The sequence below is a fragment of the Perca flavescens genome, chromosome 17 (genome assembly GCF_004354835.1).
Source record: "Perca flavescens isolate YP-PL-M2 chromosome 17, PFLA_1.0, whole genome shotgun sequence".
NCBI lineage: Eukaryota > Metazoa > Chordata > Actinopteri > Perciformes > Percidae > Perca > Perca flavescens.
Window position 1 is genome coordinate 18116770 of NC_041347.1, and position 27004 is coordinate 18143773.

Sequence of the window (27004 nt, forward strand, 5' to 3'; positions counted from 1 at the left end):
CTTTACCCCTCCATCCAACTTTCAAATATTTCACCTCCTCTCCTCTCAGGTCTCTGAGTTTGTACGGCTCCGCTTTCCTGCCTTAAAATCAGACTGTTATACTTAAGCTGTGATTGATATTTTCTGACAGGGGCGGTGATCGGTCCAACTGCTGTTCTCAATAACCCACCTTTTCCGTAGCTATACATTAGAAAGCCCTGCAGTGGTGCTGTCAACCTGTGCTAAAAGCTCATCAGCTCATTATGTGCTTAGCTGGCTGAGCGACCGGAAAGCTAAACTGGCATCATCTGTAGTTATAGCATGTTCTCACCTCGGCTTAACAATCTCTGCTTTTTTTGTCCTGCTTTGTTCCCTTGATGGCTAAATCCTATTCATTTGTCTTCAAACATGCAAATTATTGTTGCTGAAGCGACAAGATTGGACACATTTCTTTACCTTTAGAAACCATGTCATTCTGAATGGATTCAGAACCCAGTTATACAAACCTCCTCACTCGGGTAAATCAGTAGCTCATTTGCTCTCTTTTTGCTAACTGTTGCTTCATCACTTAGCTGCTGCCTGGGTCCAATTTCACACTGTTCATTTACAACCACAAACTGCCGGGGTTTGTACCAGCTCTCGTTTAGCTCATGAGCTTATGATTTTGAAGTACACCAGAGAAAATGGCATGCTCGAATACCAGAGAGAGAATTTTGTGTAGAGTAGAGTTTCAAAGATCGTCTGGATCTGTATCGCTGCCGATACTGATCCTGTAAGGCAGATTGGTTATTGGTCAGACAAGGCTGTTCCACATCAAATACAGTTTCCTTGTCAATGTCTTTGAAACATTCAGTGTTTTGACTATCCGTTGCATTCATTAAGTCAAACATTATCCAATAAGTTGTAAGTAATGTTGTATACTAGGGCTGGGCGATAGGGAGAAAATCAGATATCACGATATTCTTGATCATATACCTCTATTGATATTGCGTCGATATTCTAGGGTTGACAATTGGTGCTTTAACAAAAAAACTTCACACTTAGATGTTTGATAAATAATCATCAGTAATTTGGACATAATGTCTAAGTGGGGAAAAAGCAAATCATAGAACAGCTAGAACAGTCTGGTAAGTTTAGAAAATGACATCACTTTACTGTAATGCAGCCTTTAAAACCAGTAAAAGACACCACATCACGATATTACGATATCCAAAATCCAAGACAATATCTAGTCTCATATTACGATATCGATATATTGCCCAGCCCTATTGTATACATAAGGCATTTAACATTTAGGGAAAAGAGAGCATTGATATTAGATTGGGAATCTGTATCAGCAGAGGTATTGGAATTGGTTTTGGGGAAAGAGAGTCATCAATTGTGGAAAAAATATTAAGATGCTTTACTGAAAGTAACAACAATGCATTTAAATCTATTCCATTACAAGTAAAAGTTCTGCATTCAAAATGGTACAGAAGAATTACAAACAAAAAAAGTTAAATTACCCATGATGCACAAAGTGTTTTATCATATTACTGATAAGTGTTACTGAATAGCATTTCAATAATGTTGAGTTGGAGCTCAGTTGAACTTTTTTAAAGTGACTATATATAACTTTTAAATGTTTCTGAAACTGTAATTTTTCATCATAAATGAACTGTAACCGGAAACGAGACTTACAGTGAAAAGATTATTATTATTATTATTATTATTATTATTGCTGGCCAAAGTCCACAAGCCAGTGGACCTGCTGTAAGACTGCATTTAGAGGCCAAAGCCGTTCAAGCAGTGTTACTCAATAAAAGTAAAGTGCTGCTCAGCTCATTATCAAATGGAAGTGTGTAGATAGAAAACAGTAACTCTCACTGCTTCATCTGTCTTTGGCTATAAATAACATAAATCGAAGCAGAATGACCTGGAAAAAAACATCAGCTGTCAAAATGTCAAATAAAAGATTATCCATTGTCACCAGAGAATAGTGACCTCATCAAGGACAAGCAAAAATTATAAGATGACTTTCATATCACAGTCCTTATTGAGCATTCTATGAATCCAAAGTTGTTTTTTATCATCAATATTGACCCTTCAAACAAGGTCAATACTGTAAAAAAAAAACATTACTTTATACTCCACAATAACCCAGGGGTCTGAATGGTTTCTTCACGTGCCTGTACATACTGTATGTGACATGTGCTCGTGGCCAGGGAATGTTCACGTTTCAGTGTGTTTAACATAGACGGCTGCAATTAACACACAGTTTGATGTTTATCTCTTTCCTTCATAGCAAACATTCCTATCCATCAAAAGTTGGTAGAATCTTGCTCCTTATCTGTGTTTTAAGCCCCCAACGCTGACGTCAAAGCAGGACTGCGACCGTCGACTTTAAGGCACCTAACCTTAACCCTAACCCTAACCATTGCCTAATCTTAGTGCCTTCCAGTGCTGCCTGGAAGACTATGTTGGGGGCTTAAAACACCAAACACCATATCTTACTTTCTTAACAAACAAGCATCATTACCCTAAGTGAATTATAGCTGTATTAAAAGGTTTAATTGGTTAGTTTATTTGTGGACTTCAGCCTGTAATGGCCTGTAGTATTGCTCATTATTTGAGTGATTATGCTGTGCGGTTACTTTACCCTTGAATACAGCTGTGAGGATGTGTGTAATAAATTACTTAATACTTATCTCTGCTCCACCTTGTGTCCCTCTGTTCCTGCTGGGGATTGGTGGAGCCAGCAGTAACGGCCTCTCTGATTGGTGGGCAAGGTGGCTGACTCATTGTCTTAAAACATGGGTGGGTGGGTGTTGCAGGACAGGCTTAAGTAGGGTTAGGGAAAGGTACTTTAAAGTTAAGCTCAGTGTGCAGAGCAGAGGGAGTCTATTTAAAGGACACCACCTCCCTCTCATGAATGATTCAACAATTTGCCCCTCCCCCACCTCAACAAGATCAGCTGGAGGAAGTGGTTGCTCGGCCAATGAGATTTGTGTGTGTGTGTGTGTGTGTGTGTGTGTGTGTGTGTGTGTGTGTGTGTGTGTGTGTGTGTGTGTGTGTGTGTGTGTGTGTGTGTGTGTGTGTGTGTGTGTGTGTGTGTGTGTGTGTGTGTGTGTGTGTGTGTGTGTGTGTGTGTGTGTGTGTGTGGCAAGCCTGGACAAGTAGCAGCAGCAGCTCTGCCCTCTGTTTTTGTGTGTGAAGAAAATGTAGGGCAGCTGCTTGTTCTCCCTCCCTCTGCCATTTCTCTCCCTATCTTTTCCTGTGTCTCTCTTTGTTTCCGTGCTGTGCTGCTGTAGCTCCACTTCCGTATTGGTTTCCTCTCTCTCTCGCTCTCTCTCTCTCTTTCTCTTTCGTTCGTTCTCCGTCTCGGCTCACCTCGAGGATTTACAGAGGGGGCATGTAACCTCCCTGAGGAACCATTGTCTGCGTAAGGGTGTGTGTGAAAGAGAGAGAGGTGAGGTGGCTTCAGGATCCAGACATGAATTCCTGTTGGAAAATGAAGATTCAGGTACAGATATTTTGTTCTTGATTGTGTTGCTCTTGTGGATGTTTCTCTCTTGTGTTGTTTGATGGTGCTGATGTCGATGTTGTCATTGTTGTGATTATTTTTAACGCTGCAGGATGTAGGCTCTACATCATGTTTTAAAAAAAAAAACATAGCTTTACATCATATCTAGATGCATAGTCAATCCTATAGAAGGCGTGTATGAAGAAAAGAAGATGGCATTGAAAGGAAAGGGGCTCATTGCTTTTTCCATTCAGTGGTTGTTATGGTGAGGCCTTCTGTCTCCGTGGTGATGGCAGAGCTCTTCTGCTGCAGTAGCCGAGAGATGAAAGAGTTGCCAGGAATGTGTGGTTCTTTCTATGAGAGAGAGAGATGCAAAATGAGCAGAGATAGTAAGAAATGGTTGTCTGTCCCTCCTGTCAAGCAGAAGTGTCCATATCACAGTAATTTCTGAGGTTATGAATGTTTACATTATATTTGTTTTGCAAAGATCCATATCTGCATGTGTCTTTGTGTATTCTGTGCTATTAATTGGAAGTAGATTTTTGCAGTCAGTGCATGTGCCTGGGCGTGCATGCATGACATTATTGTACATGTTTGTTTTTTTTGTGGTTCAGAGGAGCATCTGCCACCTCTTCAGTGTGAAAGGTTGACCCACTTACTCCTGTTCCTCTGCCCTTTGTTCGGGATGTGTGGGGATGCACAGAAATACTGTATGTGACTCGTGAACTTGAACACCCCATGAGTATTCTTGTTTTTAATCTCTTCAGGCTATTGGCGTGTTGTCACAGTGATAGATTGCTAAAGTACAGGACATTCTAAAATGCCATATCTGGTCAGATTCAGCGCACATGAACTCACCAACCCATCTGCTTTGTCATCTTGAGTTTTTTTCTATTGTCTTTTTGCTCATGTGCTCTGGCACACAACTCTACTTCTGGTGTGAAAGGGCAACGTTTTACATGCAGTTTAAAAAAACGAATATATTTGAGTTAAGGCAATACCCCAGTTTCTCAAACGCCATGTATACACCTTACCCCAGTTAAAATCAGAGTTCTCATAACCCAGTTAACAGACCTAGAGAACTCCTTTAGTAACCGGGGTATTACTATTATAACCGGAGTATGGTCTGGTTAAGCATCTGCGCATGCTTCGTACTGCCCCTCCCTACTCTGCTGGAGTGGATTTGACTCTGAAATAATCCGTCAGTGCAACCTGTTGCTATGATGCAACAAAACAGCATTGCTCAGATCAACAGCAGCGGCAGCCTACGGTCCATCCGCCGAGCAGCGGACACCGGGAGACGGCTAAACAGATTGTCCAACGCGGTGTCCGGCAAAGAAGTGGAGGGACAGACTACCCCGATGCGACCGCCGGCTAACTTATCTGGCGTGGGCCCTGTGCTTTCCTACGCTATTACAGGAGTGTGTGAATGAAACATTAAGTTGTTAAATTTGACTAATTTATTGGCCAGTCGGTGTAATTTTCACATAGATCAACCGGAAGAAAAAGCCTTATTATTCTGTTGTGCGTTGCCAGAGCTACACCTGCTATACCGGAGGTAGAGTTACACACGTCATTCTTCCCATTCTTCCCCACTCATGTATACGGGGAGAACTGGCATAACCTGGTAATTCACTTAACCTGCAGTGCATGTAAACGCACTGTGTGGAGTGTGATTGTCTGCTAATGGGTGCACACAGAAACACACAAGGCCTTAGTGGCAGAGTGACCTGATATTAATACATTTTCCCCTCTCGGGTCTACAGCTTAGCATATCACATCATCGACTGATGCACCAAATCACAGAGCTTTGTGTCAAATCTGCAGCTGGGGGGGGGGGAAGATTAATGCAGTCACATGTCATGGCAGAGCTTAAAACCTGTTGGAGAAGGGAGGAGGTGAGGGCAGAGGGTGAAATGAGAGAGGAGGGAGGAAAGAATGAGATGTGACCGGACAGGAGCAGACAGAAAGGCAGGAGTTTGTGATATACTAGTGCAGTGCCCGTTTTGAGTGCGTGCCTGTTCAGAGAGGGCGGATTACTTGGTTTCCAGAATTTTTTCCTCACAACTTTATATAACTAAGCGCGGTTCACTCAGTCGCAGCTCAGCTGCGGCTCATGTAGAGATTCGGCATGTCCCCTTTTGTTCTGTCTAGCCGTCGCACATCCATGTAGGCAGCGATGTGGGCAGGGGAAGGAGGGAGCCTGGCTCAGCCTGCCGGAGAAGCCGCTACAGCACGTAACTATGTGGCCCGGCAGGTAGGGTTGGGTACTGTGCACATTTTTACTGGTACCTGAAATTCAGTTCCAGTACCCAATGTCTAACTACACTTTGCAACCACTTTACCAGCATAGCCGTGACTCAAACAAACTGCTGAGGCGACGTAGCTTTGCTCTGTCCGCACCTCTGCACTGTCCGCACCTCTGCATGTGTTGGAGCCCCACTCTCTGCCAATATGCAGAGGACAGAATGCTTGCACGTACTGCGCATGTGTGGGGGGACACACAGAGAGTTCCAGATTTATAGATGGTTTTCCTGCAGCCCTATCGTGGTTTCACTCAGTGGGGTATGCAATATGCCCACAGAAGCACCTCCATTAACAGTGTTCTCGTCATTGTTTTTCCTCGGAAAGAGTTCACTTTTTAAAAAAACTTTCGTGGTTTTAACATCCAACAGTGCTGAGAACTCATGCAGTTAGTATTCAGCACGCTGAATGCTGAATATTTTATTTATTTTTTAAAGAGGAACTTGTTTCAAATGTTCCTACACTTCAGATAGGGTGTTCATATTTCTAGAGTGTGCCAGAGCTAATGCTTCTCTAAGCAGCTGCTGCTAGCTATAAGAAGGGCTCAAGCTCTCTTCGACTATTGGCCGAACCCTGCTTTCCAGCACCTTGAAGTAGACTTTACCAGGGAGGCTGAGAAGTGTGATACCCCTGTAATTGGCACACACCCTCTGATCCCTCCTTTTGAACAGGGGAACCACCACCCCGGTCTGCCACTCCTTTGGCACTGTCCCAGACTTCCAAGAGGCGTGTCAACCAAGACAGGCCCTCTACACCCAGAGATTTCAGCATTTCTGGACCAATCTCATCAAACCCCGGGGCTTTGCCACTGTGGAGTTGTTTGACTACCTCAGCGACTTCCCCCAGGGAAATCGACACCAATCCCCCATCATCCTCCATATCTGCCTTTTAACTTAGAAGGCGTATTAGTCGGATTTGAGAGTTCCTCAAAGTGCTCCTTCCACCGCCCTATTACCACCTCAGTTGAGGTCAACAGTGTCCCATCCTTACTGTACACAGTAACTTGGATGGTTACCCGCTTCCCCCTCCTGAGGTGGCGAACTGTTTTCCAGAAACACCTTGGTGCCGACCGAAAGTCCTTCTCCATGTCTTCTCTGAACTTCTCCCACACCCGCTGCTTTGCCTCTTTCACGGCAGAGGCTGCAGCCCTTCTGGCCCTTCGGTACCTTGCAACTGCCTCCAGAGTCCTCTGGGATAACATATCCCGGAAAGACTCCTTCAGTCGGACAGCTTCCCTGACCACCGGTGTCCACCACGGTGTTCGTGGGTTACCGTCCCTTGAGGCACCTAAGACCACAGCTCCCCACCGCAGCTTCAGCAATGGAAACTTTGAACATTGTCCACTCTGGATCAATGCCCCCAGCCTCCACAGGGATGCATGAAAAGCTTTGCCGGAGGTGTGAGTTGAAAGTCTGTCAGACAGGGGCCTCCTCCAGACGTTCCCAATTTACCCGCACTACCCGTTTGGGCTTACCAGGTCTGTCCAGAGTCTTCCCCCACCTCCTGACCCAACTCACCACCAGATGGTGATTGGTTGACAGCTCCGCCCCTCTCTTCACCCGAGTGTCCAAAACATATGGCCTCAGATCAGATGAAACGATTATAAAATCGATCATTGACCTTTTGGCCTAGGGTGCTCTGGTACCAAGTACACTTCTGAGCATCCCTATGTTCGAACATGGTGTTTGTTATAGACAATCATTGACTAGCACAGAAGTCAAACAACAAATATCCACTCGGGTTTAGATCAGGGAGCCGTTCCTCCCAGTCACGCCTTTCCATGAGTCTCCATTATTGCCCACGTGCGCGTTGAAGTCCCACAGCAGAACTATGGTGTCCCCCACTGGAGCCCCATTCAGGACTCCATTCAAGGTCTCCAAGAAGGCCGAATACTCCGAACTTTAGTTTGGTGCATATGCACAAACGGTCAGAGTTTTCCCCCCCACAACCCGCAGGCACAGGGAGGCGACCCTCTCGTCCACCGGGGTAAACTCCAATGTACAGGGGCTTGTGAGTATGTGGGTCTGGTCCGTCAACTGCCACCCGTGTGGCACTGATTCACTTTGAATCAAACGGTACCAAATTTCGTTACCTGAGAGCGCGTAAGCGCAAGCTTATCTGTCCTCTCTGCATATTGACTAGGGGTGACACGGTTAATGAAAAAACAGCCGAACCGTACGGTCCACTTGTCTTCGGAGCGTGTGTGCATCGCACTGTTTGATGCATGTGCAATGTAGCCTTGTGCCCGTCAGGTGCCCGTATGTGACCGCAGTGGGTTTCCCTTTAGTGCGAAAGAAGAGGTGTGGACAAGTCCAATAAGTACTTTATCAAACCGTATGAATGTGTGTCCCGGCCCAGGCCAGGATAGGAAATTAACTAACAATTTTAGATCAACAAGCCACTGACAGACATGTTCAAATTTGATTCATTTAATATATTATTTTTTGTCTTAAATCCACCAGCCATTTTCATATTATACCAACATTTACAGCATCCTGAGCCTTTTTGGTAAGGTTACTAGGAAAACTCCGCCTAGAGTAATTGTATTCTCCCCAAAACAAGTTTCATTTTTATTTTTAAAGAACTATACATTTTATATACTGTATTTTATGTATTCTGACTTATTCAAAAGACAGAGCTTTAAGAGTTCCTCTCCTTTTCTTTTAAATAACATTTTTGTAAGAGCTACATTGAAGTTGGCAATTTGATAAATGCAAGTTATTTCAATTGATATTCTGTAATATTTGTCTTTGTGTGCTAAAAAGGCACATAACTTCCTGTAGATGGCAATACACATTCTCCTTTTTTCTGCCAAATAAATAAAAAGCATGTTGAAATCATCAATGTCTTCCCTCTTGCTGTATCAAAATCCCACCTAGCTTTCCTCAGAGATGGTCCCAATAATGTGCTTAAAGTCAAGTCAAATTCAGTTTGTGCATGATTACATGATATAACTACTTTTTAATACTGTATCCTACATTGTGGATAATTAAGCTATATATCATATGCTGAAGTATACTTCTGAAATGTTTAAAAATGTAAAAGAAAAAATAACAAGAACTGAAAAACGTGACCCTAAAACTGTGATACGAACCGAACCGTGGGTTTTGTCAACCGTGCCACCCCTAATATTGCCCGAGAGCGTAGCTCTGACGCGCGCGCGCACGCACGCACGCACGCAGAGGTGCGGACAAACTCAGTGCGGCGAACTCGAGCAAACTACGTTGGCTCTGCAGTTTTGTTGAAGTCACAATGAGTTATGGCAATGTCAATAAAGTGGTTTCAAGTGTGGTTACAGTTTTTCAAAACTTCACGTAAATAACGTTTCCTGCGATACATTAATGGCGAGGTGAAAGCGGTCGCGGTGCTGTTGATGTTCATATTTCCTCTGAGACAAGCAGGCACAACAGTGGTTTCTATGCCCTGGTGACTGACTGACAGGCTGAGGTTGTAAGGCAAGGCCACTTTATTTCTACAGCACCTTTCAGCAACAAGGCAATTCAATTACATTCCTTTGCACTTAAGTTAGTTCTCTATTAGTTCAATGTTGACAACAGGGCAGTCACCAAGTTTATTGTTAAAGGTTTGTGTCATGCAGTTTGCACTAAAAGTCTTTGTTTACATTCCTTAGCATTTTAGTTGGTTCAATATTAGCCTGTACACAATGTCATTTGTTTATTTCTAATATGTTCATGTTGGGGCAAAAAGGTTTCTCTTTTTTTTGTTAATTTTGGCCAAGTTCGGATTGATACCAATCCTGAGTATCTGACTGGCGCACCCCTATCCAAAAGCACAACCAGTTTTATTAATGTTACTGAGTGAGCAGTGTTGCCAGAATTTTTTCTGCGAGTCCCTTCTTAACTGAAGTTTTTTTTTTTGTCATTTAATATGAATCTTGATCAATAATTCACTCGTTCCTCTATACGAAGGTGACCACTTGGCCATCTGTAAGCATTTCATTGTTTCTGTGAGTTATTGAAGGATTATATGAAAAGGGGACTGAGGGTTCACACACTAATAACGGAGCTAATATAATAGGAGGCACTGTGCTGAACTAATTATCTGTAGTTTGACTTTTTCCCACAAGTCATAAATAATTACTTATGTCATTGGGAAGAACAGCCTGACCCCAAGTGCATCTAATGAGGAAATGTGAGGGTAAGGGGCATACATACTTTACCATATATTTGGATCTCTTACTCTCTTTATCAAGCAATCACACCCTAGTGGTACTGTAATCTTTCCATTCTCCTTCATGTTCCTGTGGTACTTTCCTACTGTAGCTCTCATTATTGTTAGATTAGACTCTGGTAGTGCATCTATAATACTGCCATATAGCCTTCATAGATGCACAGCCGGAATAGGTCACTGTCCACATGGCCCTGCACTGAATGTGGTGGTCACGGTCTCTCCTCTTCCATATCCTGTTTGGACATACTGATGTAATTATGCCGAAGAAGAAGCTCACATCCTGCCCATGAGAGCACAGACAGACATGCTTTTTCACACGCAAACAAATGCTGTGCGCAAACACAGAGTATGGGGGTGTTTCGTGCCTCCCCTGCAGTCTCGCTTTACATGTCAGTTTGATGTGGTTTTATGATACACACTGAAACACACTCACAGTTGCTGCAGGCTGACACTGTGAGGCTGTTGTTTTGCTGAGCTAATGCCTCTTGTATAAAAAGAATATACCCTCAAATAAGACTTCCACGTTAGACAAATGTTCAATAGCTTTGTTGGAATCTAAACAAAATGCTTGACATCTCTGTAGCATATCAGTCTCCTTTCCCTTCCCTAGACAGTCATCCTGGGTCTGGCTAGACGTCTGTGGTCAGCCAAGCTTTTTACTGATGGTTGTTACTGTGCATAGTTGAGATTTCACATCTGCTGACGCTCTCCTGCCCAGCTGCCCCCTCCTGCATTTCCTCCTGAAGTGGCCACTGGACATTGAAAGAGAAAAAACACTTAAATGTCAACTTTCTTTTCTCAAGGGACTCTTTGTTGTGGAGGTTTGATATCTCTCTTGCTGCAAGGATGTGTTCCTGGAACCTCTGCAGGGGGAGGAGCTAATCAATGCAATATTTACTATGTATGTGTGCATTTTAGTGCATGTCAGCTGTATTTTCAGACCATAGCCCTATTCGCACGGGATAAGTATTACCTGGTGACCTCCAGTCATTTGTAATAATTGCGGAGGTTGTCTGTGATCTTAATCCCGTGCAAATCGGTCATGTCTGTAATTTGTAAAGTAATAATTCCCCCGCAAATGACCTACCATATTTCGCGGAGGTCCTGTGATAATATTAGTCCCATGCGAATCGGCATCTCTGATTTGTCCAGGATTTGACGGGGCTTTTTTGTTTTTTTCAAGGTACCTATTTCCTTCTTTTGCGCCTTTTTACCCATCTTTCGCGAAGAATGGAGGGTGCGTTGGAGTGTTTTGACAGTGTTTTGGGTGCTGAGTCATGTCGCTATACATCATATACAATTTGCAGAAAGAGAAAGCCAAGTACAAGCAATAGCTTATCAAAAATAATGCACAATCAAGCGAGGGGGCTTTTAACCTGGTGAAATGTTTTGTTTTATCCATCTAACCGGACCCTGCTTGACACCACCCGGAGAAAAAAGTGAGAGAAAGAAAAAGGAGAGGTTGCAGTTCGGACGATGACGGACTACCCGGTTGAGATTGTGTGTGTCCTTGAGATCTGACCACACACAAACACACGTAGCAGAGCTACCCACACCCATGTTTCTACTGTTGCTTAATGTCAGTAAATTCGAGTAAAATCACAGGCTTCGCTTATCCCGTTCGAATGCGCCAGATGAAAATCAGACGTGGGTGGGTAATGTATAATTCACACGAGGTCCCTAGATAATACTTATTCCGAGCAAATAGGGCTTAAGTGTGTTTTCAGTGGCCTACTTGACATCGCTGGCATTAACGCCGCCTTCACACTGGCAGTTGAAATCAGCTCCGTGATACGCAATACGCCCCCAGCGGACGTCGTACTACACTGTTGAAAAGCTTCAGAAGCGACTCACAAAAATGGCAGAGACTAGAACCTAGAACGAGTGATAAGTGTCTATAAATGTACGATTCTCGATGACCTCTCTTATAAAGCTATACATAGAAAGCGTGGATAAAAGTTGCCCAAGAACCCTACACTTGCACTACGCACGCTGCACTGGTCGAAGTAATGATGCCGCCGTTGATTACGAGAAGGTGTTTACGTAGGTGGAGCGTTCAATGCAGTAGGCTGTGAGAAAGTGAAAATGGAAATGGAAAGAGTGCCGCCTGACAGCACCCCCAGCCAAAAGAAAGCGACCCAAAGTGAGCCACACGCCCAACACGCAATGCCGACCTGTCCCGCGGCGGCAAGGACCCCAAACAACACACATCGCCACTGCCAAAACCGTCATAGCTAAAAACTTGTGTTAACCAGACAGTGCTTCTCCCGGGCTGTCAGCTGTTCTCTCAGTAAATGAGTCTCCCTACGGTGGGAGTGGAGCGACCGAACGGCCGGCTGCTGCCGTTAGCTAACGTTAGCTTTCTAATTTCACCTACCCAACATTCCTTCATCATACACTGGTTAGTGAAAATTTGCCAAACAAAATTGTCACTCATCTGGCGATAGCGACGTGCTTTCCTACGATGTGAAAAGAGCGTGTGAATTGTTACATTTGACTATTTTAGAGGCTGTGGACGTTGTTTACTTCATTAATGTATTTACTGTGTTAATGGACTGAGGATGGGAGTAGGATTCGGATTTGGCAGAATCTTAACCAGTGGATTCGAACCCCAAAAATCTGGATTTGGTGCATTCCTACTGGCGTTTGATTTATGTGATTTGGGAGATTTCTCTGAGGCGCTAAGATTATGTGGAGGAATCTGTTTTCTCTGTCTGGGAAGGAAATGTTGTGTGTGCTTGTCTGCAGCAACTTGTGCATTTAAAAATAAATAAATAAAAAAGGAAGAAGAAAAAAGAAAAGCAGCATGGCCTAATTTTTTTTATCTGCATTTGGCAGAAGGATCGGCCTTAAGCAGATCATGGTGTGCTTACGCCATATATCATATTTTAGGGAAAGCTAAACACTGCCTTGTGCAGTCTGCCACAGGCTTTCTGTTGTCATACCTGTAGATGCACAAGCTTTACTCCCTCCCCTGTCAATCTAGTGTCTGTTTATCTTCAGCTTTATTGTGTTTAACTGAAAACAAAGTGGTTATGGTTGTCTGCTTTAGTGTGGTGGTGTTTCTGCAGAAATCATTTCATAAACATTTTTATCGTGGTGCTCATTTTAAAGTAGACTTTGGCAACTTGAATTAAATATGTAGGCTATACGTGCATTAGTGCAGCAGATTAGTAAAAAAATCGTTCACTTTGGTATGCAAGCATGAAATTTGGCACAGATACACTCTAGAGATGTACCGATACCAGTATCGATACCGATACTGCCTAAAACGCTGGTATCGGTATCGGGAAGTACTGGAGTTTATGCACCGATCCGATACCACGTAATAAAGCCCTAAAGAAAATCTACATTAAAGTATTTTTATTTATGTTCTTTTTCCGTTTATAACTGACTGTCAAACTGGAGAATAAAAGAAAGTTCTGGGGCATTCATTGTTTGTGTTTGTTCATGTTTCACAAAGAGTTTAACCTGAGCCAGACCGACAACAAAGATAGAAATCCTATCACATCCATACAGGGATAGTAGTATACAGTTGTTAAAACATAATGAAATTTATGACACTCTGGTATCGGATCGGTACTCTGTATCGGCCGATACGCAAGTTCTGGTATCGGAATCGGTATTGGGAAGCAAAAAAGTGGTATCGGGCCATCTCTAATACACTCTAAGGGACACTATTTTGGAAAAAGTTGTTGGCCACTCAAAAATTCAATATGCTTATTGCTATTCAATGCTTATTATATCAATTATTCAAACAGTGATCCAAGCATAACATTTGATACAAATACTCTGTAAAGGACATGTTTATGGAAAAAGATGCTTGTCCCTCAAAAATTCAAGATGGACACCATTTTTAAAGATGGCCACCGTTCCTGTCGAATATTAATTATTTCAATTGTTCAAATGGTGATGCAAGCATAAAATTAGGCAGAAATACTCTTCAAGGAACACTCTTTTGGAAAAAGGTATGTGCCACTCAAAAATTCAGGATGGTGACCATTTTCAAGATGGCCACCATTTCTGTCAAATAGTCATAATGTCTGCTTTGTCTGCCTCCTCTCCTTTGACCTGTCCGGTTAGTTAAACTTGCCAGGGATATAAAAGCCCCACCGGCATAGCTCTCAGGTTCATTGGAGTACACAAGCCTCTCCACCACGGCAAGGTGCAGTCCACAGAGAGGAAGGGCCACTGTTAGAAAAAGGAAGTGGCCAGTAAAAATTCAGGATGGAAACCATTTTTCAAGATGGCTGCCATTCCTGTCCTATGTTCATTGCCACGGTTTCCAAATAGTGATACAGAGAATATGCCACAAATACTCCGTTAAGGCCACTTTTTGGAAAAATTGGATGACCATTAAAAAATTCAAGATGGAGACCTTTTCCAAGATTACCGTCATTTAGGTAGTATGCACACATGCATGTTAGCAAAAATACTCTAACGGCCATACTTTTAGAAAAAGGCAATCGCAAAAATTCAAGATTAATTTTTCAAGGTGGGTGTTGCTTTAATAGTGTACTCTGTTGGGACTGCGATAAAAGGAAGGATTGAAAAAAAAAACATAAGTTCTATTCACATTTTTACCAACTCTAAGCCCTTGTGGTTAAAGTGTCCAACCTGAAATTGAGAGGTTGTACCCTGCCAAGTCATAATAAAGACTGTGTTAAAAATAGTAGCCAATGCCTCCCTGCTTGGCAGTCAGCAAGTGTTGTATTGGGGGCAACATATCCAGGAAGGTGTACATCAGGGTCCAGAATCAGGAAATCTGCTCTCGACCCACCGCAAGGCTACTTACTTTTTTATTCACATTTGCAATTGCACAGTTCTGTGCAAGTGAAACCCAACCTAAAACATTTGCATCTTCCACAGCACTCTGATTTGCAGCCACACTTGGCTAGTTGTTCACAGCTTGTTGTGTTGAAGCAGAGCTGCTCTTGTTGGAGGAATGGCTTCATATGGCCTCTGCTTTTGGGCAAACATGTCAAGTCTAGCCTCATCTCTACTAACAGCTGTGCTTGATTGGTCATGCAGCCGGACCACAAACTTCTCAAGGATCTCCAGGTCACTATCAGTCAGAACAGGAGGGTATTGACTTAGTTTGCTAAAGATGAGAGAGGCCTCAGGGAAAATGTCCCAGGTTTGCCAGGCTTTTGCCTATGTTTTTGCGAAAGGCTGATACAGTATCACAACCTGTAAAGGCCTGAAAGAATAGAATGCCTTTGGTCTTAAATGGCCCAATAACAGAATGTTCCTTGAAGAATATTTGTACCAAATTTGATGATAGCATCACCATTTGAAAAATGTATGTAAGGATTCAAGAGAAATGGTGGCCATCTTGAAAAATGGTTGCCATCTTGAATTTTTGAGGGACAAGCACAGTTTTCCAAAAAACATTCTTAAGAGACTATTTTCACAAAATGTTATGCCTACATCACTGTTTGAATAATTGACATAATGAGCATTTAACAGAAATTTGAATAGAATTTTTGGGTGGCCAACGCCTTTTTCCCAAAAAGTGACACTTAGAGAGTATCTGTGCCAAATTTCATGGTTTTTATACCAATTTGAGCGATTCTCTTGAAATATGCCATTAATCTGCTGCACTACATCGCTGCATTTGTGTTTTACTGACACCAGAACCCACAAAATGCTGCAGTCAGTGTGAAAGTGAAAGTGCAGTGTAAAGCCGTTTAATGGTTTCATGTGAAGTGAAAGCTGACATGAAATTGACCATTTCATCTACTTCACAATTTCAGAAAGCACACATCCCTCACTAGGGAATGGGATTTTCCAAAAAGTTAGCTTGGTTTATTGATTTCCAACAAATAGAAAGACAACCTTACATCAAATAATATTCTACTGTATCTGTATTAAATCCAGTTCTCTCAACAATTAGTGAAAGGCCCTGTTCACTAGGGGTGGGAATCACCAGAGGCCTCACGATGCGATATCATCACGATACTTATGTCACAATACGATATTATTGCGATTTTAAACATATTGCAATATTCTGCGATATATTGCAATGTATTACCTTTTTTCCAACTTCAAATTTTTCTCAATTTCAAATGATCTCCCCAAAGGACAATTTTAGCAACATCTGTTTTATCTAAAAATATACATTTCTCTGTCTGCTCATCTCACTTCCATTTTATTGCTGCAAAATGGGATTGTCAAGCAGACAGACTGACCAACACATATCATAAAAGATCCATACTTGGCATCTGTGTATCGATACAGTATTGCCACGAAAAATATATAATTTCTTTCCCCCACCCCTACTGTTCACCTGGACAGGTGTTTTCACTTGTTGGTAACAAATATTTAAATTCTACATGCATTGTGTGAGATTACATGCATTCTTATTGTTCCTATCATATGTTTATATTAGGACAGTGTATCTACTGTATTTATTTTTTATTTGTAGTTTCCTTTAATCCTTAAACACCCATGCCTCGTTTTACAGATTGTCCACCTAATTAAAAAAAATAATAATTTAGTTATGTTAGATCCTTGTGATTCTTTTGGACATTACGTTTTCAATGATCTATTGACTGCCAACTGCTTTAACAGGTAGGGAGAGACCAAATTCCTAAGGTTTCAGTTATACAGTATAACGTCCATTCTTCCTGTGACTGAAGATGAGTTAGTCTAATTTATTGATACATACATGTCTAATATTCATAGTAATATAAGTTGGTGGAGCAGTTGGTGGTAAATGTTCAACACACTACAGTATGCATAGACAAAGGTGTAGGTACAGTAAGCTGCTGGACATTTAACTGTGATGATTATGAAATAATAACAGTCTGTTGAATGAAGAGTTAAGCAGCTTGTAAAGGTCACTTATACATGTAGGGAATTTCCAGAGAAAGAACAAAGGAAAAGAAAGACCTCCCTCCCATTAATTTCCCTGATTTAATTCCTTTGACATTCCCCTCATTACCACTGTCTGATAGCTATCATTCATTTGACTTCTCTGTCTCTTACTTGATGTCTCTTCCTCTGTCTTTACAATCTCTGTCACACCCTCCTAGTCTTTTTACGATGTTAGCTATTTGTATGAGAGATGATAAAGTGAAGTCTTTGGCCCTTTTTCAACCGTATATCTGTCACATTAAACCACTCTCTGTCAGTGTCTGGGACGCACAGCAAGGAGCTGCTTATTGTAAGAAAACCTGATGTATTTTGCATTTCCTGTACAGAGGTGCCATTGTTGAATATTGTGTTTTCCAGGACATCTGTTAAAATGCCATTGATCGCCCATAATCAATGTTCTGCCTCTTGGCACCCTGAAAATAGATGCTTTCACACATCCCACCAATTATAAGTCTAAAAGCACTATTTTCTTCCTCTGTGTGATTCCAAAATCACACAATGATTCCATTATATTTCTGCAGTGACTTGAAGAAGGTTGATGTTCTTTCTTTTCCAAGCTTGGAGCATGTTGTAGTTGATTGTTTATATTTGTGATTCTTTACGGGTGGTCAGAGTATTCCAGGCAACATAAATGTTGGCTTTAACATGTTGCTGGCAATGATGAGATCTGATGGTTGATTTTTTTCCACTGATTGAAGCCTTAACAGACGATAATGCACTGCATCTAAAATTTTGTTGTAAAGGAGCACTAGGGTTGCTTATTCACAGCTGGAAAAACAAACTCGTGGCGTTAGGCTTTCTAGGAGTGTCTCAGTCACTATCACTCTCTCCATTGGAGAGCAGATGTCCAGACAAGTCCAGGCATGTCCTCTGAGGGATGGTTAAAGATACTCCAGGGAAGTAAAGAGAAGTCAAAATAGATGGAGCCAGTTTAGGAAAATGGATACAACAAAATAATTTAAAAAATCCAATATGTAATGCATAGTCCGTAACAATCAATCACAAACTCTGCACCAACCTCATGACAAATGTACTAGGTGAAGGGTTGCACGTTTAACAAGCATCTCTCATTTGTGAGGCCTAACATGTGAAATCCGATTTCATGCCTGTGTTGGGTCGTGGTTTAGACAAGCACAGATGGTGCAGTAAGCAGCCTCGCTGACGGTAGATCTCAGGTTTGTATTCTGAGAAGCTGTTGACCTCAAACACAAACATACTTTATGATGCTGGTGTGAAATGGTGCAGAAGCCAGGAGGAAGAATCTAGTAGCAAGATGAATTTCTCGAATTCTAGTTTTTCAACAAAAGAAGAGAGATTAACCTTAGGCTGGTTTATGTAATTTTCAAAGTTTACGGCTCTTTTCAGTGTTTTTACTGTTTTCACAATCAGTCCTACAGCAGTATTTGATCATATATTTTACTTTCATATTCCACAATCATTTACATTCTTTTGGTCACATTAAGTGTTTTCATGTAAAATCTGATAAATAAAATAAAAACTGGTACAGCTTCTTCAATGTGAGGATTTTATGCTGTCTTCGTCATATTAGTAAATGGAATATCTCTATTACGACTGTTGGTCGGACAAAACGAGCTATGAGAATATGTCATATCGGGCTGTGGGAAATAACAAATAATTAGAATATTTGGTATTGATTGCTTGAGTGCTTGATTAAACAACTGAAACAATTAATTGATTATAAAAATGGTGGCCAATTGATTAAAATTGACTGAATTGTTTCAGTTCTAGCCTGTGTATATAATCTACTCCCCAATCATCAAAGACAGCTAAGATGGTGTATTCAACCCTTATATTGAAAAAGTTTGGTTGAGGATAAAACTATGTGAATTCAACCCTGCCTTTTTGAGGTTTTATCTTTTTTGATTTCTGCATAAAAATGAGCTGAGCCCTCCCCCCTGTGGGCCAAGAACAGAGCCCTGAAAGACACAGCAATCCCTCTGACTATGACCTCTCCTCTTCTGTTATACTCTCTTGCTTCATTTTCTTACAAGCCTTGAGTCCAGTCTGAAAGTTGTGTTATCAAAGGCTGGGGCTGCAAACGCACCCACAGAGGAGGTGGAGAAAGACGGACACAGCGGTGTGTGAAACCTGAACCCTTCTTTATCAGAATTATGCATGAGCTCAGAGAATAAGGCTCTTTATAGTCTACAGTCATGGCAGCAGTGAAGGTGACTCCCAGAGCTTTTACAGGTTGCACAGTCTGAGAGGAATTTTAGAGAAACCGGGTTAGAAAGAAAGAGAGGACGCATGGAAATGGTGTTGATCTATTTCCTTTCTCATCTTTTGTCATCTGTCTGCAGCCTCTCTGCTCTAATCACTGCTGTCTATGAAAGTCATTGGTCCATTTGTGGCCTTGTTATTTTCCCGGAAACCCTCTGTCTGGGCATATCTGCTTGTTACTCCATTTTTTACCAAGAAAGGAGGATTGAGGGGAAGGATCATCAATTTGTTCTATTCTTTTGCAGTACTTGTTATCCCTGTCTGTCATCTCCTGTAAAAAAAAAAAAAAAAAAAAAAGAAAAAAAAACTACATTTTGATCTTCTTCGACAATCTGACAATAGATTTGCTGCCCAAATTGCACCCGTTGAGAGCTGTAGTTATCATTGTATGATATTGTATTAAAGGCATTGAAGAAGTAATAACATGGAAATGAAGGAGAACTGCTTCACTTTAATCCACTAGTACGGAGTAGGAGAGTTATATCTGCAAAATCCCTGGTGATGTTTTACTAGACTTTTTTTTTGTTTTGTTTTTGTCCTCATTTCTATATTTTTGCATGTGAATCCAAGCCGTCAATTCATCAGCTAGGAAGTGCATCTCACAGGAGGTTGGCAGATTAAAACGGGAGATGAATACAGTTTGAGATTGAAGATAATGGCCACACGCTGCAGATGGCATTTTATTTTATCAAAGTGATAGGAAATTGCGTATAGTTGTTAATTCAGAATTGTGTTTTTTTTCTGATAAAATGTCAGCTCTTTGCCTTATCAGATAATGAACACTTTTGCTATTGCTCTGTGACCAGTTGACTAAGAAAATTTGAAGGGAGACGTAAGATGTGTTTAATTGCACTCTCTGCCCTGACCACAAATGATTGGCCCTTTGCTCCTAGTAAGACTGAGTGTGTGACAGTAGTTCAAAGGCCAATAATTTGTACGTTGGATGTGAGTTCAGCTGTGTGCGTGTGTGTGTGTGTCTGTGTCTGTGTGTGTCTGTGTCTAAATAAATGTCCTCAGGAGTTAGTGAGACAGGAGGAAAATAAGGATTGAGATGGAAGGAAGCAGAGAGTGATAGAGACTTGGCGCACACAGTGGTCCTCTATCACCATGACAACTAGTCATGACGAGGACAAGAGTGAAACGCTGAAGTAATTAAGAATTTAGAAGCGTGTGTGTGGACAAAAATGGCAAAGGGTAACACTTTCTTAACAACAGGAGGAAAGTTCAAGGTGTGCGTGCGTGCGTGCGTGCGTGCGTGCGTGCGTGCGTGCGTCGTGCGTGCGTGTGTGTGTGTGCGCGTGTGTGTGTGTCTTGGTGTCCTCTGCAAGGCTGGATTACCAACTGGCCCCAGACCTCTAGGGTTCCAGTGTTCAATATCAACTTCATTAGTTTCTCATGTGCTCACATATTCTTATTCTTAATTACATTGAAATGTAATCAAAATATCACAAACTAATTGACACACTTGAAATATTGGGTCAGGTTCTGTTATTCCTGCATAGGAATACTGGTTGATTTCTGGGACACTAGTTACCACCTAAGTATAAAAGGCATTTTTACTGGCCGTTAAATCCATTTTCTTTAACTATCTTCCATATTTAAAACAACATTTAATCCCATATAGATCAACAGATAGTCTGAGACATACTGAGTACTCCTTTTTCTTCGTTCCCAGAATCTCCAAAGACATTGGGTGACATGCAAGGAACACCTTGCCCGGTTCACTTAGATATTTTACTTCATTTGGTTTATTTAATTATCTACAATCAACCTGCTATTGCTTCTAATTTGTCATGATATGATTACTGTTGATTTCTTATTTATTTTTTCTTTTCTTTTTTTTCTTAGTTTCTTACCTTTCTCCTGTTGGCACATGTTTGTGCATATACTGTAAATAGTAGCACATTTGGGATATATGCAAACTTAGTGTATTTACTTATGTGTATATATTTTTATTTTATAAATTTTTGGAGATGTGTTGGAGTAGTTAGGCTTGGGTGTGTTGTGTGAATGTTTTGTGTTTATTTTCTGTATAATTGTTTTAAGGAACCCCGTGAAAATGAGATGATTGATCTTTATCCTTCTAATAAATACTCTTCCAGACTTGCAACTAGGACTACAGTGGAAAATTAGCCGACTGGCTAACACTGGCGCATTTACAGAAATGTTGATTAATGTGCATTGTCCTAATATAAATAAATAAATCTTCTTCTACTTCCATGTGTGGTCTGCTGTGTGCACTGTATGTGATTGTAGCTTGGAGGAAATGTTTTCCCCTAACAGTTTAATCTGGCCATGCTTCTACTGTATATGTACAGTGTATAAACGGAGTTGATTTATCTTCACAAAGATTTGTTTGCACCCAAAGCACCACAGCCCTGTCAGAGCTGGTGTGAACTCGGCATTATGTAACTATGATTGATTACTCATTAAGAAACCACGCAATGCTTAAATACCAATACTGAAGGCAGTACAACACCCCAGTGGCTGTTTATCCAAGTCTCAGATGCAAGCCGAGAACACTTAGTGGGAATCGAGGATCATTACAGCCTCAGAACAATACTGGACTGTGTGGAGTGCTGACAGTATTGGCCTGTTTCGCTCCCTGGGTAATGATACACATATTCTGACACCATTTGATTTGGAGTTTGGACGGATGTGTTATGTAATCGGCTTGTCCTCCTTTCGTCTCACACCAGCAGAACTTTGTTTACCAACTTAAGAGGCCAAACGGCTTAGGCTCAGCCGCTGAGAAATGTAGCTTTGCTGTGCTCGTTAGGAGACAAACCATGAATCAGTCCTTCCTATTCCTGCTATATAATTCTTTATTCATATTATCATATCTACACCATAAAAACCTTTTTCATTATGAGTATAATTATGCTTGTCATTGTAATTTGTATACATGCTAGCAGCATGGCTCTAGGCATGGCAATGTTGGTCTGTTGGTCAGTCCACCGCTTTTGTCCAAATTGAAATATCTCAACTATTGTATGGATTGGCATGACATTTTCTTCAGACCTTCATGTTGCAAGGAGGACAAATCCTACGGACTTTGGTGAACCCCTGATGTTTACTATAGTGCCACAAGCAGGTCAAAATGTCACTTATCTAGTGATGGATCTGAATCTCTATTTATTTTTTTTTTATCTTTTCAAATGATAAAATACAGCACCTTTCATTATGCATTTAGTGTGATGCCAATAGTAAATATGTGAGTTTTCACTGTGCAGAATGCATGTGCAGATATGAGCTGTCTTTCTTCTCCTCTTTTACAGAATGAAAAGCCTCTGGGTCATTCTGCAAGCAGGTCCAGCAATATATCAAAGGTGAGCAAATGGAATTTTGTTTAATTAATGATGTGTGGCATTCCTCCGCCACAGAGAGAGAAAAGCGCAAGAATATAAAGACAGGAGGATGGCAGTGATGTGAGCTTTGGAGGTAAGCAGAGATTGACAGCAGAGACAGACACAGAGTGGAGTGAAAGTAGCTGATAACCTGCCTCTCTCGAATCACATCACCCAATCAGAGCTTCCCCCCCTGATCAAGAGATCTCCAGATAGTAGACATGGCTTTCAACAGAGCTTCTCAGCTCACTGTTGCTCTTTGTCAGACAGGATGTTTCTCTGTTACTCTTGTCTTTCTCCATTTTCTCCCTTCCTTCCTCCCTGTTCTCTTCTTCGCTTTCTCAGGCAAAGCTACACCCTGCATTGAATCTGACTCCAGGGTTTAAATCCTTTTTCTCCTGAGCCTCTTATAAGGATAAACCCTTTACTTGTGCTAATAGGTGTCAGGGTCACTACATCACCATGGGACCACTCCTGCAATAATGTTTGATCCCCACGCCAGTTACTCTTAAAACGTGAGGGATGGAAGGTTTTGCACCTGAGGGACGAATATAGCAACAATCATTTTCAGGGTCACATATATGGTGAAATATAAATATACTGTTTTCTAAGACCGTGTGCCCCTCTGACTAGAGATGTGTATACTGTATGGCCTCAGTAAAACAAACACTGACCACTTTACATAAACTGGCTCACATTATTGATTTATTTAATTGAACTCATATTTAGCTTTTATTTCAATTTGATGGCAGATAATAGATGTGCTGAAACCAGGAAGGCTTTCATGTGTAGACTGTACACATTAGTACCTTCATCCACCTGATCATGGCCTGAGTCATCTATTGTATTTAATACAGTATATTTTAATGTGTATTTAATATGCAGAATCATTATTATTATTATTATTATTATTATTATTATTATTATTATTCACATTTTTCTTTGCAATACAGCTGAACAATGAGTACTTTACTTTTACTCTTCTCTATTCATCTATACTTATTTCAGTGATTGCGCTGCTGCGACACCTAAATTTCCCCTCTAGTGATCAATACTACTGATTCCATAGTGAAACCAAATGTGAACAGACCCAAAATGTTCACAACAGTCGTCCATTGTTTTGTAAGGGTGTGTTGTGTGCACAACTGCAGTGAGTACAAAGTTGAACCAGGGCGTACGTCTGCGATATCAAATGTTTCCAACTCAAGTTGGGTAAGAACTTTTAAAGTACAAATACAAAACAGTGATATAAGGATTATGGACTTGCTCATGTGATTGAGTTATGTGGAATGCTAAGTAATTACCTCTATGTAAATTGCCTGTGGGTGGTAGCTGATAAAATAATCATGCGCATAACATCATGTAAAACTATGATTTTAAGTTTTTACACTTTTTCTTTTAGAGAGATTAAAGAAAGAAGATTCATCATGTTATTAGTGAGCTTTAGAGATGCTTGTAGGCAGACCAGACAGATATGAGCGTAAATAGGCGATTTCCCAAAATGTAATTTTTTTTTTTAATGGTTTCCAACAGGGTTTTGTTTTGTGTCAGTGGAGACAGCCGTATCAGACTGGAGCTGCTGTGGCAGGATATTTTGGTTCAATAGCTTGTTGGGGCTTAAAATAGGTAAAACCGATTAATTTAAACATGCTCAAGAACGTTCTGGTTTTTAGTCAACATTTAGTCTAGGTTGAATAGTACAACTGAATATATAATGGTAACGATTGATAGTTTAGTCACATCAGAAAAGTCTGGAGTCGTAAGTGTGTCTCTTGTTGCACCTGCTTTTTACACACACACACACACACACACACACACACACACACACACACACAAAATAGCCAATAATCATAGTGCCAGGTATCTCATGCGTAAATGGAGGGGTGGATTTAATTAGTTAGTAGTTTCTAGACACTGTGCATTGTCATTGAATGTCCTATGTAGACCACCATTCCTGACAAATGTGTGTTTAATGGAGTGATAGAAATAAAGTATGAACAAGGCTCTTAAGTTTGACAGCTTTAATTAATAACCAGTAGTCTGCCTGCCAGCTGGTGTTTCCTGCTCCTTCCTAAAGGGAAATACCACTGTCTGGCAGGTTTTAAATCTATATTAATTGTTCTCTGGTCTGCCTGTAATCTCAACGAAAAAGCTTGTGACTGGAAAGGTTGCTGGTTGGAATTGCTAGACCAGTTTGGAATACCTAAGCAAGGAAATAGAAGAAGTCCTTTTCAAACTCTTGACAGATATTGTCAAAGATTTAAACTAAAAAGACATGATTCAACAGTGGACAATAGAGGAAATAGAGGTGTTATATGTTTTCCTTCCTGAAACCACTCTCCCTGGAAGCTGCTTGAATCAGAATATGATCTGAGAGACTACAGAAGATTATTTTATGCATAAATGCAGTTTCCCCACCCCAGTTTTCCTATTTTCAAATGTTCCTTTTTGCCGAAAGAATATAAAATATAGGTCAAGTTCATATATGTTGCAAAGCTCCATAAAATGAAAGATGAAAGCACTTTTATGGATCACAGTAAAATCCACAGCTGGTAAGAACTTAAGTTCATTTACACATATGCCACAGCTGATGACCATTAAACTGATGATCTTGACTGACACGTGTTTTGTTTTTATTTATTTTTACACAAGCTTCAGCCAGACTCAAAATAAGGACACAAAAAACAAACCCCACATTGCTTCACATGGCACAGATTCAAGCTTTATCACATTGGCTCATGTCAGATCAAATCAAAAATGAATGTGCACGTATCCAATTGACGACCTGCTTAAAAGATATGTCTCCACATAAACAACTAGAGCATTGGCCTGAGAGGAACATTTCATAACATTTCCAGCTTGGCACGGAAATAGTGTGGATAATTTGTATGTCAGAGGAATTTGTTCATTCTGTCAAAGCATCTGCTCTAGTTTTATACTGATAACCTGGCAGGATATTTGTGGTCCCTTTTATGGTGTAGACAACTGAACTGTTGGTATTTTCTTTAATTGACTCCGAAAAATATTGCCTCTCCAGGTATCCAGTTACGTGTAACGCTCGCTGGAATACCTGTCATGGGACACACACACCAGGACCTCTATATGTTATAGAAAATACACAAGACAGAAACAGGAAAACTAGCTGCATCATTTAGCCAGGGGGTAAATTGTTTCATAAAGATAATATTGCCTCCATTAGTGAGCTTGTCACTGTGGGGGATTAAGGTGTATGGTCTTGGATACAAATGTACGCGTGTATCCAAAGCCAAAAACGAATTATCTCTCTTCTGCTGTGCATTTGTATGTTCATTGATTCATGTATTCAGAAGGTGACTTTTATTGAGCTGTTTGTGTCTAGAGATTCATGAAAGGTGGGGTTGAGGGCAAATAATCAGCATTTTTGTTAAATGAAGGAATGGTCAGTGTAGAATATCTATAAAAGCAGTTCTGAAAGCTTTAGTGGGCTGAGGATTGCCCGGTGATTTGGCAGGAGTTTATTTTCCACTCTGCGAGGTCAGGAGGCATAGCTGTAGCCGTTTCTCTCTTTAGCACCGTGCCAGGGAGCTGTGTGATGCCTGCTACACTTTTTGGGAAGGAATTAAACTATTACGGTCCTTTTTTAAAAAGATACAAAGCAGTGACCCACCGCTCAGTGGGCAGCTGTTGACAGTCAGCCAAATATCTGGGGATGTTTGGGGAAATTCAAGCTGCTTCAGTTTCATGCTCCATTGCTACAGTGCACAAACCGGGTCTGTCCACCAGATATCTACTGGACCAGTTCAGCTTGGCAGACCACTAATGTTAAAACCAGCCACTGCGCCGAGCCACTATTTTGAAAGTTAATTATTAATTTCTTGGAACACATCCTAGTTTTGTTTGTTAAATTGCTCAATCTAGCAACATTGCTTTTTTAGCTGTTTTTTGCAGAAGCTGGCTCCGGTGCTGCAACTATATTGATTATTTTTATAATGGATTAATCTGCAGATCATTCCTTTAACTAATGGGTCAATCATTTATTCTTTCTGAAAAATGTCCAGCATCCAAAATCAAAAGATATTCCGTTTACTATCACATATAGCAGAGAAAAGCAGCATATGTTCACATTGGAGAAGCTGAAACAAGAGTATTGTCTTTTGATTTAATCGATTAATCAACTGATCGTGTCAGCTCTGCAGCTATTAAAAACCTCTAACAAGTACTTTTAACATTCAAGTTCCCAGAGAAACATGAGACAACAAACATCAATCTTCCATGGCAAGAAAGTGGAAGAAAACATACCCTTTTATGACAACAAACAAACAAACAACCTTTTACGAATAGAAAAGGGATTTACGGTTGAAATAAGACCACTAATTACAAAAAGTGTGAATTTCAACCAAAAGGGTTTTTGCGAAGGTTTTTCCAAGAAAGAAACTAAGACTTATAGTGACGACTATATTTTAAAATAAAAGTACTTTTTCCACGCCAAGATTGGTGGCAAGCAGAGTAAACCACACGTCCCAGACGGACCAATAGTGGATATAATGACCGGAATGTCTTGAATTGTTAAAGTATAAGTCCT

The 27004-nt window shown here is 40.9% G+C and overlaps 1 protein-coding gene across 3 annotated transcripts in view; it reads left to right on the top strand.

Moving 5' to 3' along the window:
• Positions 1-27004, top strand: part of marchf8 (membrane-associated ring finger (C3HC4) 8) — a 90822-nt gene that overhangs the window by 43511 nt on the left and 20307 nt on the right. For 2 of the 3 annotated variants that reach the window (XM_028603488.1, XM_028603489.1), the window contains exon 3: positions 22375-22425. In XM_028603488.1, coding sequence (XP_028459289.1) covers positions 22375-22425 — 51 coding nt within the window. Of the gene's footprint in view, positions 1-3179; positions 3482-22374; positions 22426-27004 lie in introns of those variants that run through there. The other variant, XM_028603490.1, reaches the window with a different exon arrangement.